Source organism: Penicillium manginii (assembly GCF_028828005.1).
Source record: "Penicillium manginii strain IBT 31320 chromosome Unknown utg000011l:1.0-1395921.0:1.0-1396616.0, whole genome shotgun sequence".
Lineage (NCBI taxonomy): Eukaryota > Fungi > Ascomycota > Eurotiomycetes > Eurotiales > Aspergillaceae > Penicillium > Penicillium manginii.
Window position 1 is genome coordinate 1,226,741 of NW_026643112.1, and position 14,860 is coordinate 1,241,600.

A 14,860-nucleotide genomic window follows, 5' to 3' on the forward strand; every position below is an offset into this window, starting at 1 on the left:
GAAATGATGAATGTGGATCTATCGGAGTGCGACTTAAATTGCTCCTATTGGCTAACGGTTAATCTTTTTGCGCCATACGGTTGAGGCAGTCAATAATTTGACGCGACGATGACTATCGTCAAATCCAAGCAAAGAAAATGTCCATGACATTTAAAGATGCCTTGAACATGGAATCCGCTCATTCACTGATCGGTCGAACAACATGGCTCCTAACACGGTGCCAAATCCTCTCGACATGGGCTTCGTGGACGTGGTAATTATCGGAGCCGGGATTTCTGGTATCAACTTTGCTCAACGTCTCCAAGAGTCAAATCCATCACTGTCCTTGGTCATTTTGGAAGGTCGTAATTCGATAGGTGGAACATGGGACTTCTTTAAGTATCCTGGCATACGATCCGACTCTGACTTGTACACCTTTGGCTTTGCATGGTATCCATGGAAAGAAGATCGCGCTATCGCGGACGCTGGAAGTATCAAACGGTACCTGACGGAAGCCATCAAATTTGCAAATCTTGATTCACGCATTCGATTGTTGCACAAGGTGGTGAAAGCGGACTTCAGCGAAGAGAGCGCACACTGGAATCTGACCATCGATAATGATGGCCATTTGAAGGTTAGTTAGTGTCTATAGACTTATGCGGAATGCGCTGAACTATAGACTAATAATTGAACAGTCACTTCGTTGTTGGCACGCCGCTTTTGGTACTGGTTACTACGACTATGAGCAACCCATGAGTACCACGATTCCAGGGCTGAGCGACTTCAAAGGAGAAAAGATCCACCCTCAATTCTGGCCTGAGAACCAGGATTACAAAGACAAGAACATTGTGATCATCGGATCCGGTGCAACCGCGGTGACATTGCTTCCCAACCTCGCCAAAAAGGCAAAACACGTCACTATGCTCCAGCGCAGTCCGGGTTATATTGTGTCTATGGATAACAGCACTCCACCCATGCTCAAGCTGCTCCTACCTGAGAAACTACTCTATTTCTTTCTGCGGTGGTGGTTCCTGACATCCCTGTTCATTCAATTCCAATTCTGCCGGGCCTTTCCAGCGACTGCCAGACAAAGGTTGAAGGAAGTAACACAGCAAAAGTTGCCAGCCAATATCCCAGTCGACCCTCACTTCTCCCCGAAGTATAACCCTTGGGAACAACGCCTCTGTTTGTCTCCAGACGGTGACTTCTTTGACTGCCTTCGATCTGGGAAAGCCTCTGTGTCAACTGGGCAAATTCAAGGGTTTACGCAGAAAGGGATCTACTTGGAAAGTGGTGAAACCATCGACAATGTTGACATTGTCGTGACGGCAACCGGACTGCGACTGGTGTTTGCGGGGAAAATTGAAATATCAGTGAATGGCCGAAAGGTTGATGTGTCGAAGAAGGTCTTATGGCGGGGTTGCATGCTGGAGGGTGTACCAAACGCTTGTTTTATCATGGGATATACAAATGCATCTTGGACACTCGGAGCCGATGCGTCGGCTATTCTATTTTGCCGTCTGGTGTCTAGCATGGCTCGCTCACGACAGGCCAGTGCCACACCCCGCTTTGAGGGGGACGCAAAAGCGAGAGCAGCGATGAAGACGGGTTCGTACTTGAATCTCAATAGCACCTACGTGACAAAAGCCGCGGAGTCCCTGCCAAAGACAGGTGATATTGGTCCATGGAAAGTGCGACGCAACTATTATTTTGATATTTGCACAGCAAAATGGGTCAACCTGTCTAACGGCATCTTTTACGGAACTGCCTTTGAGAAAAAGACACTATGAGCTTTATCTTGCAGTCCCGGAAAGCGGCTAGTGGTGAACATCGTGAGTAGACCTGTACATGGGCCGGCCCATGGGTTTTCTTGGCGGCCCATGGGCTGGCCCATTTGGCCCATTTAGCCCCCAAATTTGCATAAATTATATGCAAGATATTCAATATTACTAGTGGTATTTGATAGTGTTCTAATTATACAGCTTTAACTATGGCAAATTACCAAATAGATAACCATTCACCAAATATATTGTAAGTCAAAAGATATATATTTCTTTACTCGCAAGCTAGTAGGCCTTCTTGCTTTGATTGTTTGTGAATTCGATGTAGTTGAGAACTTAGCTTTTCCTAGATTTTTTAATACTATAGGGAGCGCAGTAGTCTGATTCGATTCTCTATAATTTTATACTAATTAATACTACTTTGGTGGTGGCTTAAATCCATTAAAACATTAACATCGGAGGGTGAAAAAAAAATTCGATGCCAACATCTAATCTGCGGGGGATAACACTTCACGAATATTTAGGCTGAATGGGCCGGCCCATGGGCTGGCCCATTGAATTAACCAATCAGAGACCCTCAATAGGAAGTCTCCTGGCTAAATTGTTAACCGGACTAGAGCTGTATACACAACGCGTCCCCCCTGAGTTTCTGCTTTATTGATCTTTCAGCTAAATAGAAAGTATGTACCTGTAGAATAAAATAGTTTGTAACCTCTTTCTCTACTCTCTTCTACCTATTCAACAATACTCGTTCTTTAATTAGTTGCCTATTCTTCATTATGCCTGAAATCCTTATAGATGATGGCGAGGCATGTGATGTTGATGATTCATCTTTCCTGGATCTTTACTCTGACAGTATTGCGCCTGAGCACTCTGCAAGTCAAACAACACAGTCTTTCCAACCTATCAATATCCCAGGGTGTCTTAAACCTATCAACAACCACATATTATTCGAAGCAATGAACAAGGAAGAGTTTGTTAACTGGTGGCTTCGTACATCTGCTGGGCAAGCTGAGGATGCAAGAGTATGGGATACAAAGGGCTGCCGAGCAGATATCTGGGCTTCATTCGACCAGGTTGCTCACTGTGTTACTGGGAAGCCAATGATGATATGCAAGCGATGTGGTGCTATTCTCCACCACCCAAACGCTATAAGTCATTCTAGCAAGAGAGCACATGGAACTACTGCGTTACGCCGCCATCTTACGCGTCAAACATGCCAGGCAAGAGGGCAAGCGCGAGGGAAAGGGTCTAATCTACAGCGGCTACTACAGCATCAGGTAAGGGCCTTCTTTTCCGGCCGGAAAATCATCTAATGCTTCTCTCTCTTAATTAGGCAGCCATAGCCCCTGAAGCATTCAATGAGAACCGATGGAGACAGCAACTTATTACAACAATATCTACATTACGCCTTCCCTTTACAACGATCGAGCACCCTGAATTTCTGAAGCTTATCCGACTAGCTCAGCGAGCTCCCTCTCCTATCAATATGCCCTCTCGCGTAACATTACAACGTCAGATTCAAACAAAGGCAAAAGATCGTCGGAAAGAGATACTTCGGAAATTGCCAAAGCATGCAAAGCTTTCAATTAGTCTAGACTGTTGGACCTCACCTTTCCAACAGGCCTTTATGGCAGTATCTGGCTATTTTATTGATTCAGAATGGGAATACCGAGAGGTTTTACTTGATTTTAAACCTCTTGAGGGTGAGCATACTGGGGTGAATCTCAGTCAAGAGGTTCTTGAACTACTTCAAGAGTATGAGATCAAAGAGCGAGTATTGGCTATTACTACTGATAATGCGTCTAATAACTTAACCCTTGTTTCTTCTCTCCAGGAAACTCATCTCTCTCAAGGCCTGAGCTCTGATACCATTATTATCAGAGTACCATGCCTTGCTCACGTCATTCAGCTAAGCCTTAAGCAGCTCCTGGGTCAAATAAAAGCAAACCCTGTCAATGAGAATGTTGAATCTATTTGGTCAGAAGAGCATATGCAGAAGGCGCGTCAAATAGCAAAGGAGTACAGTATAGCCAGCACCCTTCGCAAGGTTTGATGATCTAATACTCTCATTATTCTCCGAATCTCTACTAATTTTATTATGGTTTACCTAGATTCGAAACCTTGCTGTATTTATTAATGCAAGCCCTCAGCGCCGTGCGAATTTTTGGAACCTTCAGCCTGAAGGCTCTCAACTGTTTCCAATTCAAGATGTACGAACACGCTGGAATTCAACATTTCTAATGCTCCGCCGGGCAAAGCGACTTCAGTCCTATCTTAATACCTACTGTGTGGCAGATCACCATACTGATCTTCAGCTGAGTAGAGATGAGTGGCAGCAGATTGATTATTTGATCTGCATTACGCAGCCATTCTATCAATACACCACCGCTCTCTCAAAAACCAAAGGCATTACAATTCACATGGTTTTCAGTATCTATAATCGTCTGTTTGAGCATCTTGAAAGCCGCCAGCGTCAGTTGTGCCACAAGAAGATCTTATGGAAACGTCAGATGCTTCAGGCACTGGAAAAAGCAAGAGATAAGCTCAAGGACTATTACTCAGCGACCGATACTCCAGGGCTTATCAACATATATACCAATGGAACTATCTTAGCGCCGCAGTATAAGCTTGAGTTCTTTCAGACCCCTGATTGGCAAGACAAGGACTTTGCAGGTGAATATAAAGCAGCACTCGAGCAGCAAATTCTTGCCTATGAAGTTCAACTCCATGATACTTGCTCACAATCTGAAGGGCCTTCTTACCCACAGCCTGTTCAACAGATTGAAATATTGCTTGATAGTTATAGAGCTCGACCCGCAGTACCACTCTCAGAGCTCCATCAGTATCTGAAGGGGGGTAAGTATTCTCCCAAAACACAGTTTCAATACATACCTCTCTAACTATTCATTCAATAGGTACTATACTCACTTCCCCACTTGATTTCTGGAGGGACCATGAGCAGCAGTTCCCAGTGCTTGCAGCAATTGCTCGAGACATGCTTTCTGTCCCAGCTACTGGTGCAGGTGTAGAGCGCTTATTCAATTCTTCCCGCGATATCTGTCATTATCGCCGCGGCTCTCTCCATGCAACGACTATTCAGGATCTCATGCTGCTCATGTGTGCTAATCGATTTGATATTGAGGAGGAGCAACTTGCTTTTATACGAGAATATAAAACAGAGTACGAGATAGATATTCAACAGGAGGATACCACAAAGCATATTCTACAGGAGATTATAGAGATTAGTGAGGGGGAGGGGGAGGAGGAGGAGGAGACATCAGATGAGGCAGAAGGCTCTGCGGAAGAAGAGCCTCTACTACCTAAGCAATCTAGTACTCAGCGTGCTTCAGGGAGGGCCCGGATACCTTCGATACGGCTACAGGGATATACTACTTAATATAATCTATAATTTCATTCATATCTCTGCTCTCACTGTATCTGATTCAATATAAAAATCACTACTGTATCACAGAATTACTTTATTATCGAAACCACAGCATTACAGCCAAGATCTCGCTTAATCTTCATATTTTATGCAATGCATGTTAGCCCTAGAAAAAGCCCTATCTTTGGGCCATTGGGCCGACCCAAATGGGCCGGCCCATGGGCCATGTACAGGTCTAATCGTGAGTGAAGGATCCTCAACTAGTCAGTCCCTTGAGAAAGAAAACATCATTCCAAATTCAATTCATTCTAGGACTAGATGACTAAACTTTGACTTATTGTTTCGGAACAAATATCTGTAATAGTCTGTAATAATTTGTAATAATGCCAGCGATCCAGGATTCACGGTCAGAGTGCGCCCAACCATGTTGAGCTGATCGCGCGCCAATGACTAAGCAGAGTTGCTGTCGGAATAACTAACTATGTGGAGCTTTGTTTTGTCATATGTTGTATTTAGTAACGTGATTGTAATATTCGGTAGATAGATTGTCCGAGCTACCATACAAAATCGTATGGTAACGGAGACGTTCACAATCAAGACTCTTTGCTATCTCATTCGTGTATGCTACTTGGGCCCACAGCTGCTCCGACAGTTGCCCAAATTTGGCATCTGGGGTCGGTAGTCTGAAACTCATCCTCCCCCCACCCCATCACGAACCTGCTCATCCCTTCTCACAGATACAGTGATCGAGATGGGTGTTCAAAATGACACACAGTCTAAGGCCTGGAGTTCCGGCCGTGTGTTGACGAGTGTGCAAAGAGCGCGCAAACAGAAGATGGATCGAATCTCGAAGAAACAGCTCCAGCAACGACAGCAAGACTACCTGGAAATACTCGAGAATCGAATCAAGTACTTGGAAAGTAATTTGTGGAATGTTTTCAGTCAGCATACCAGAACCCCGCCAATGTCTAGCATAATTCTGCTAACTCGGAATATCTGTAGAGCGACCGTTCCCCGCAGATGGCCATACTGTGCAATCGAATTATGATGTACCTTCCTCACATGGAGAAACTTGTTGGCAAAGCGCAGTTTCATCCAACATTCAGGACTGCACAGCGTTCCAAGCGCTGGACAGCACACCAGCAAAGGGCCAGCAGTCGATGCAATTCCCTTTTCACATAACCCCTGGACTCGAATATCCGAGCGAAAATGGTGGAAAGTCCATGAACTATTTTCGCCAGGCTGTTCGGATCCTCGGCTCCGTTTTCAAAATTGATCCGTCCCAAGTCTGCTCAGCTGACCATCTGAATCAGGATATACTGATCCGCGCCGTTTTGGAAGGATGGCATATACTGCAGCATGAAAATAATGTGTGCCCTCTCTGGGTTATTATTCGGGAGATAGATGCAAGCATCAATATACGAAGTGGGTTTGCGACTAGACTCTCCATGTTGCGTGGAATTCACCAACTTTTACTTGTACATGCTCCATCTCTATTTGGCGACCAGAAGACTTACATCTACAGTGTTTTATATTTCCACACTTTATTGAAGGTTTACCAGCTTGGTATCGACCAAGGCAAGTTTAACGTCCATTCTGACTCCTCCAATTCCCTGGTCTCTAAACATCTCCAGCAGACCCTCTCAGACTTTGCTGTCCCATGACATTTTACTGGATTATTTTGCCTGGTGAGTAACAGCGCGTTTATATGTTTTCCTTTGTTGGGAGGTATTATTCTTAAAGCCAGCAATTCTAATGACCATATGCTAGGCCAGGATTCCGTGAGCGCTTGGTAATGCTTCACCAGCCTCAGCTGGATGATACTTTCTGGGACCAGTTTGCGAGATCATTCTATTTTTTCTGGTCGGATTCCTTTTCGGATGCTTATGAATATAATGCCGAAATTAAAAGGTACAGCTTTTCCGCCGTCTTTTCCGAGTCCCTGCACGACCTATGGAGATATAGGATGAATTCTGGATTTTTTTCCGCATATCCTGAGACTTATGACGATATATATTGAATGCTATATTCTATGCCCTCTAATGGGTTGGTTCTTAGAAAGCTAAGCCAATAAACAGTTGATCTGGTGGACAAATCTCTAATGTGGCTTTTATGGTGCAGACATTCCTCGGCATCTGTTTGGTGTTCCAATTAGATCTGGGTCGAATGTTGTGATTGTTATTAACTTTGAAATGGAATTTTGATGATGACAAGTATTTGGGAGCCTCTTTAGGCTCCAAAGCTACTAGATGAGAGGGGGATTATGCAAGATAGGAACAAAATCAAAGGGGGCACAAATAAAAGAAGAAAAATCCAGCAGATAAGTGGGTCTCATTCCTGTATGTTCGATGTTGTCTATTCTCGATCTTGAGTACTTAATAGCCCATATTTCCTTGAAACTTGAAGTAATTCGAATATGAAGATATTCAATGACACCATCTAAAGTGGTTAAGAAGTATGGGAGTTACCACCTAGTGGAAAATATCCTTCAGAAACTCAAGTTGAACTTTGATGTTCTCTTCAAATGGCGCCCCAAAGTACGGATCAAAGTGCCCGGCACCCTTGATAACGTGAAGCCTCTTGGGATCTGATGCATCATTGAAGACCTGAAATTGCGTATCGGATGGAATAATTGCATCATTTTCAGCAACCACAAACAGTATAGGGCGAGGAATGATGCGTTTAATAGCTGCCCGGGGCTCGTGAGAAACTGCATGAATCAAGCTCTGCAAAGTGGCCGTCTTCTCGTATGCATATCCTCGCCTGTCCATCTCCTTCATGAACCGCACACCATTGGGGTCATTCAGCATGGCTTGGCTTTTGCCGCTCAAGGCTTCTTCCTCGTTTTCGGGCATAATGGGGGCCATGATCGCATCCTTGCCGCTGGCCACGTTGGCTCGATCTTGGGATAGGGATATCCCAAAGGAATGCAGCCGGGTCACTGATGACCTCCCCCGTCACAAACGGAACTTGGGCGATGACCGCCTTGACGGATTTGTTGACTGCCGCAGCGGTGATAACGTTGCCACCGGACATGCTGCTACCCCAGTATATGATATTTTCGGGGTCGACATCTGGCAGCGTTTTCACAAAATTGAAGGCATCAAAGTAGTCCCGTGTTTGCAGAATCGGATCAACATGGTTTCGTGGCACGCCCTCGCTGTCGCCCCAGCAACGGTTGTCATAGATGAACGTGGTGAATCCTGCGGCGACGAATCGTTCGGCAAAATCGGGAAGGAACTGCTTTCTCAGACCTGAAAACTTGGATCTATCAACAAACCATGTTGAACGGAGTACGAAAAGTATGTGTGACATACCCCTTGGGTCATGACAATGCTAGGCCGCTTCTCGCCAGCAGTATACACCGTGGCCGCCAATTTGACACCATCGAAGGTGGTAAAAGTGATATCACGAGGCATTCTTGTATCCATTTAAGAACTCGAGGTATTTCGTTTCTTTTTCGCTGGTCAGGTAGGGCGTTGGCCGGATATAACTGTTTTAAGTCTTTCAATTGAGCAGGACCGAGGACGGATCATGATGGAGAAAAGCCGCCTCCACCTTCCTGGAAAGGTAATGATACGATCGATGTTTTAGCGGCTCCAATGTGCGAGTCGCACCCGAGAGTCTATTAAGCCTTTGATGCGGGGGTCACTTCCGCTTATGTAACATATGCCCTGGGTTTACCCCTCAAACCCAAGGGGTCGGCATTATGATGGTTAAGAGTAATCCCACCCCAACAAGTGGAGCCAATGAAATCATAGAAATATATGTATTTATACCTTCCTGAAGAGAAAACTTGGAATGGCCCCCGACCCCGGGAACACAAGCAATTCCGCTGTACCCAGCCTTTATATTTCATGACGCATCTCACACCCGTCGGATGTAATTCTTCAAATGCTTCGTTTTTCGTGCCAAGATCTTAAAGTGTTGATTCAAACAATTCTAAGGTTAATGCAGAGATATTCCCCAACATTGATTGGCTTCGCAGGTTCCAGACGGATGGGGGCAGCCCTGTTCATTCTGGCCGGTATATTCATGTTGAAAAAGGCCAGCAACAGGCTCTCCCTGTGGGCACACAACAACTATATGTCGGACAAGACGTGGGACTGGGGAAGCGAGTTAGTCGTTATAACCGGCGGTTGTGGCGGGATTGGTGCACTAGTTGTTTCCAAGTTGGCTGCAAAGAACATCAAAGTGGTGATACTTGACATTGTTGAGCCAAATACCAAGTTAGGCAAGTTTCCATCCTCAGACTCGAACTCTCATAGCTATCAAGGTCTGTGCATTGACTTCATCTCTAGAAGCCAATTGTGTCTTCTACAAAGTCGACATAACCTCCGGCGAGGAGATAAATGCCGTTGCGGAGAAGCTCCGCAACGAACACGGAGATCCCACGGTCCTGATCAACAATGCCGGATTTGGCTCCGCTACCCCGCTGCTTCAGGTCCCGGAGAACGTCGTTCGAAAGGTATTCGATGTGAATATTATTTCCCATTTCCTGTTAGTGAAGGAATTTCTGCCAGCCATGGTGGATCGAAACCACGGCCACGTCGTCACAGTTGCGAGTATGGGAAGCTTCATGACCCAGGCATCGAACGTGGACTACGCCTGTACCAAAGCTGCAGCCTTGGCTTTCCACGAAGGTATCAATCAGGAATTGAAAATTCTCTACAATGCGCCATCAGTCCGAACGACGTACGTCAATCCCTTGCCACCCCTCAGTGCGTCTGTTGAACTTGATTCGACTAACCTGTCTAATCTAATGGTCAGCATTATTCATCCAAGCTGGGTACGGACTCCCATGATTAGCAAACTCAGCAATAACCCGGCATTCAAAGCCTCGATTCTCGAGCCAGAACACGTTGCGCATGCAATTGTCAGCCAAATATTGTCTGGGTACGGAGGGCAGATTATTCTTCCCGAGGGTGGTTCCTGGGTTTCAAGCGTTCGAGGGTTCCCACTGTGGCTACAAGAAAAGTTGCGCACTCAAGTTTCAATGGTTTTAACAGAAGTGGTCGGGAAGTAGAAGGTAGATGTTTACTGTGAAGGTGCTTCCATGGACCTATTTAGACTCCAGACTCATTTTCTGAAATTATCCTCTGTTCTATTTTCTATGCCTCGACTGTGAATAATGAGGCTCCCAATGCCTGTGTCTATCCTGATAAGCCCGTTAAATACCGAAAAAGGACGACCAAGTATCTGCAGGGTTCCTGGCTGGCTCTTGGTACCCCATCGGTTGACATAGCAACCCGTTAGCTGTCGCGTGAAACCGAGACTAGGGCCTTATAATAAGTCCTGCTCTCACTGGCCAAAGTAGTCTGCGTGCTGTCTTCATGCAACCCGACGCTCAAGGTTCGACAGTTTATAAGCTCCCTCATGTTCTTTGAATTCGAAAAGCGATGAATCCGAGCTGTATCGTGACGAGAAAGGGTTCGATCCGTCTTGAGGCCCATTTTGTCGACTTGGAGCGCCATTAGATGATGCATGCCCCATTGTCCTTTTTGTTCTGGTCGCACTGTTGTAGTTGTGGAACTTCTTGGCCGGCCTAGCATCCTCAAGATCTGTCTGCCTGTCTCTTTTGAGGCGTCTGTAGTGAAGGGTCACACAAACAATGATGGCAGCAGCCAAAATCCTAGCAAGCTCAGTATTTACGCTCAAACCACAGAGGACCACTTACACGCCCGTTATTGCGGCTGGAACCCCAATAGTGAGTACTTGGCTGGTAGGCTTTTCACAACTGGATATACTTGCATCACCGTCGCATTCTCTCGTCGATATCAAAAAGGCCGATTTTGATATCATCCTGCACGCTCACCACCGCCTGTTGTGTTTGAGTATGGCTGGAGAGAGTCTGAAGTTTTGGAGAGAACTGTGCCATCTGGGCAATGGAAATGAGAATATGTTGGTGGAAATGACAGGGCTGTTGGCAGATGCAAAGCCTTGAAAATATTTTCAGATCGATTTTCGGAGGCTTGGATGGAAATAAATAGGCCTGTCAACACGCTTTGTTGACCAGGCCAAATCCATCATAGTGGAGGTCACTACGGCTTGGGTGGAGAGAGAAGCGCCGAGGCCTATATGTGCCCCCTTTTTCACCACAGATTGTCGACCAAACGTCCTTGGACAAGCTAAAAGTAGAGAAGCTCGGTGAAAGCAGAAAGAATATATTCATCTTCAGCAGGTCCAACAGATCGAACAGGTTGAATTCAGCATTGCCACATTTTGTAGACTGCCCTGCAATGAGAGCAGATTACTCTATTAAAAGTCCTGATTTTGGCTGCGTGGCGCTTTCACCGGTACCATTCACTTGGGTTGTCTTGGGGTGGGGAAATTGGTAGCTGTTTCCCGCACTAAGTTTTAGTCCTGACCAGCCGTGCTGTTGCTGGGAGCGTATGGAAATCACCAGACATTCCTAACTCTATGCAGTTTTTTGTTTTGTTCCCAAGTGGCCGATACTTAGCTCCCCAAGATTCAAAGTCTTCGTCGCTCACGTGTACGGTATTAGGGGTGTGCGAGTCGCACCTGAAATTCCGAATTCAACCTCGCGGGGATTGTCTGTTCCGCTTCCGCATCCGCTTAGTAACAAGAGAACCCAGATCGGGTAACGGTACTCCGACCACACTTTTTTGGTAGTCCGACCACATTTTGGCTTAGTCATTCTTTTTTTTGCTTAGTCAACGCTTTCCATTGTAGGTCACCTGACCCTGGCCAACGTCAACTCTCTTATCTTATCATCACATGGCTAATTTCGACACCTCCGTGGCCGCAGCAGGATGGCCACGGCACCATATTCATCCAATTTAATTGCCAAAAAAAAGAAATAAATTCAATAAAAAATAGAAACAATAAATACAAACTAGGCTGTCCTTTTTTGCCGCTTTGGGCACGCTTTTTCATTCATCCGATGGCCCTCAGTACGACAAGTGGAGCATATAGGCTTGGCTTTCGTCCGAGCCTCAACAACAACGCAATTATTGGTCTGAATTGGCTGTGGATTACTGTTGATTTGCCTCTTTGTGGGTATGGGAAGCGGCTCGTTCCATGTAGATAACTCAATATCGTCTGGTTGGCCGAAAGCAAGCTTCCAGAAGGGATGAATGCGGCCTAGTGGGATCGGAGTATTGGTATCAAGGCATAATTTGATCCGATGTGCGCATGGAAGACCCATAGTTTGGATGAAAAAGCTTGTACAAACGGGCAAAGGCTTTTCATTGGCTGGATTCATGGCCCACTTAGCAATACGGGCCTGTTTGTCAATTTTATTGAGCGCATAATGTGACAATTTCAACATAAGTTCAGCATAAAGCGGAGTTCGGGTAAAGGGAAGCTTATATAGCCGGTTGTAAGAGATCTCATTAGTCAATTGCTCATGCTGACTTTCAATTGCACGCTTTATATTAGTCCAAACATGACGGCAAGTACCGGCTGGGCCATTAAACGAGCGCTTAATGTAGGCATGGGCACCCTCGGCGCGTGAGGTAGCAACATTATTAAGATGAAATATCCGATTAGTCCAATATTGTATGAACCGCTCTTTGAATTTGAGCCACGTATCTTCCAAACAGATAATAGCCTCAGGTACTATCATCTCATATTTAGCAAACAAAATCAGCCCATCTCTGCTCATAATCAGCCTTATTTGGTGACGCAACCACGTAGTGCCAATCAGAATAGAACAATTTGAAAGCTTTCTGCTGATCTGCCTCCTCAATCTCATCTTGCTTCCGCTCAGCTTCGGTCCGATTTCGTTTAGCCTTCTTTTTATCAGGCCGAACAAAGAGCTTTTTGCAATATTTGATCACTGCCTGGTTGATATGCCAAATACACAATAAATGGGACCAATCAGGGTACAGATAATCAATTGCATTAACCAATGCAAGTTCTCGATCAGAACACAAAGTAGGGTTATGGCTAGATATCGGACCGATCCAGCCAAATATTGTTTGTAGGACCCACGTATAGGATACCTCATTTTCCTCTGACATCAGACAAAAAGCAATACTAAATGTAGTATTACAAGGAGATAGACCAATCAGATGAAAGAGAGGCATCCGAAAGCGATTAGTCTTATAGGTACAATCCATAAGAAAAACCCGATTATACTTACGGGCGTACTCAATCGATATCGGATGGGCAAAGACCAGATAAGTCAAATTACCACTTTCGTCCTGTTTGCTATCATAAAACCAATTGCCAGCTTTTAATTGGTTCTCAAGATATTGTGCCGACGTCATATTCCCTACAATTTCACGTTCAAATTGCTTATTTAGGTTGTATAGATCCTGAGATGTGATAAGAAGGTCGGGATACTCATTTCGGATGAGATGAAGAGTGTTCCGGGTAGGGGTACCGACGTAAAGATAAGCTTTAAGCTTTGCTTTGTGCTCATTTTTAAATCGTTTCGTCCGAGCCCTCGGATGGTTAATCAGCTCAGTGTGATCGATTGTATGGTTATGAACAAGATGGGACCGTTGCACGTGCCATTTACCATGCCATTTATCCGAATTTGCCTTAGCCGAGCGCATACAATATATCCAAAAAGGGCAATTATCGACCATTGATCCCTTCTTTTTGAGTGGTTCGTAGTCTTCCGGCTTATCTTTAAACCATCTGGTGTCGTATTTACCACCCCGATCGCATTTCATCCGAAAATTGCGGCCCGGATTGGACGTGCGAGTAACGACGACGTAGCCCTGCGAGATGGCGTAATCACGTAATGCCTCGGCCATTTCCTCCTGGGTGTCATATGATTGGTCAAACGGGGTAGACATTGCGTCGTAGTGATGTAATGATTGTGCAATTGTAAGCGAAAATTGAGATAAATATAGGGTGCACTCGCGGGGATGGGTGACAGAGGGCGGGGATGGGGCATTTTGATATTAGGGCCTAAGGCAGCAATCAGGTGACTAGCGGGAGAGGGCAAATTTAAGTTGACTAAGCAAAAAAGGATGACTAAGCCAAAATGTGGTCGGACTACCAAAAAAGTGTGGTCGGAGTACCGTCACCCACCCAGATCTTGACGTCAAGCCACCCCCACAGAGTAGCCTCACATGCTAATTAGGGCTTGGTCATCAGGGGGGGCTTTATTCAATCCGTCAACTGGCGGCCACTATGGCTGAGTAACCATGTGGGCTCCAGGTCTTTTGACGACGGTCTATACGGGACACAAGCCTTTTGATCTAAATCTTCCATCACTATTCTCATTGCCGTAGGCTCGCAGTTCCTGGCCCAATAGCCAGCTGGGCCTGGTGTCAACTGGCGACAAAACCCAGTATGGTGCGCATCTGCTCTTCCTCCACCGTATATGTAATAACAGGCTTAGCTAAATACTTCCAGAATCAGAGCGACTTAGTTTTCTCTTGTTGTATGTGTCATTGCCCGTTGAACTGGGTGACTGACGCAGATCCCAGAAACAGCCTCATCAGCACCAAGAACGTAAAAGCTAGCCCTATGAGCTTTGTTGCTATAATACCCGTGGACCTGTCCAAGTCGACACATTAGCTTAAGAACATCGGCGGCAAGTCCTGGCTTGGTGTTACCTCAGTGCCTCAGACCGCAGCCAATGATGAGGCATAATTCTGCCGATTCTGTCACGCTAACCCGATTGGGTTGCATCATCCAGCCAGGGGTCTGAGCTGGGTACCGGTCTGTACACACAGTCTGTCGAGATTTTTGGAACCTCGACATTTTGGTCGTGACGAGCACATTTTTT

General features: G+C 45.6%; 5 protein-coding genes across 5 annotated transcripts; 3 read left to right on the forward strand and 2 right to left on the reverse strand.

The window, feature by feature from the left end:
• Window positions 1-202: 202 nt before the first annotated feature.
• Window positions 203-1,769, forward strand: N7533_013731 (flavin-containing monooxygenase; the record flags this gene model as incomplete). The annotated part of the gene is made up of 2 exons (XM_057110381.1): window positions 203-613; window positions 675-1,769. 2 exons carry the CDS (start codon window positions 203-205, stop codon window positions 1,767-1,769), a joined length of 1,506 nt encoding a protein of 501 aa, XP_056953083.1.
• A 4,130-nt stretch (window positions 1,770-5,899) lies between these two features.
• Window positions 5,900-6,812, forward strand: N7533_013732 (uncharacterized protein; the record flags this gene model as incomplete). The annotated part of the gene is made up of 2 exons (XM_057110382.1): window positions 5,900-6,068; window positions 6,151-6,812. 2 exons carry the CDS (start codon window positions 5,900-5,902, stop codon window positions 6,810-6,812), a joined length of 831 nt encoding a protein of 276 aa, XP_056953084.1.
• Window positions 6,813-7,619: 807 nt separating this feature from the next.
• On the reverse strand, window positions 7,620-8,567 carry N7533_013733 (alpha/beta hydrolase; the record flags this gene model as incomplete). The annotated part of the gene is made up of 3 exons (XM_057110383.1): window positions 7,620-8,050; window positions 8,091-8,409; window positions 8,466-8,567. The coding sequence occupies 3 exons, from the start codon at window positions 8,565-8,567 to the stop codon at window positions 7,620-7,622; spliced, it is 852 nt and encodes a 283-aa protein (XP_056953085.1).
• Window positions 8,568-9,147: 580 nt separating this feature from the next.
• Window positions 9,148-10,174, forward strand: N7533_013734 (uncharacterized protein; the record flags this gene model as incomplete). Its single annotated transcript, XM_057110384.1, has 2 exons — window positions 9,148-9,424; window positions 9,450-10,174. 2 exons carry the CDS (start codon window positions 9,148-9,150, stop codon window positions 10,172-10,174), a joined length of 1,002 nt encoding a protein of 333 aa, XP_056953086.1.
• Window positions 10,175-12,743: 2,569 nt separating this feature from the next.
• N7533_013735 (transposase) lies at window positions 12,744-13,919 on the reverse strand (the record flags this gene model as incomplete). The annotated part of the gene is made up of 1 exon (XM_057110385.1): window positions 12,744-13,919. The coding sequence occupies one exon, from the start codon at window positions 13,917-13,919 to the stop codon at window positions 12,744-12,746; it is 1,176 nt and encodes a 391-aa protein (XP_056953087.1).
• Between the last annotated feature and the right edge of the window lie 941 nt (window positions 13,920-14,860).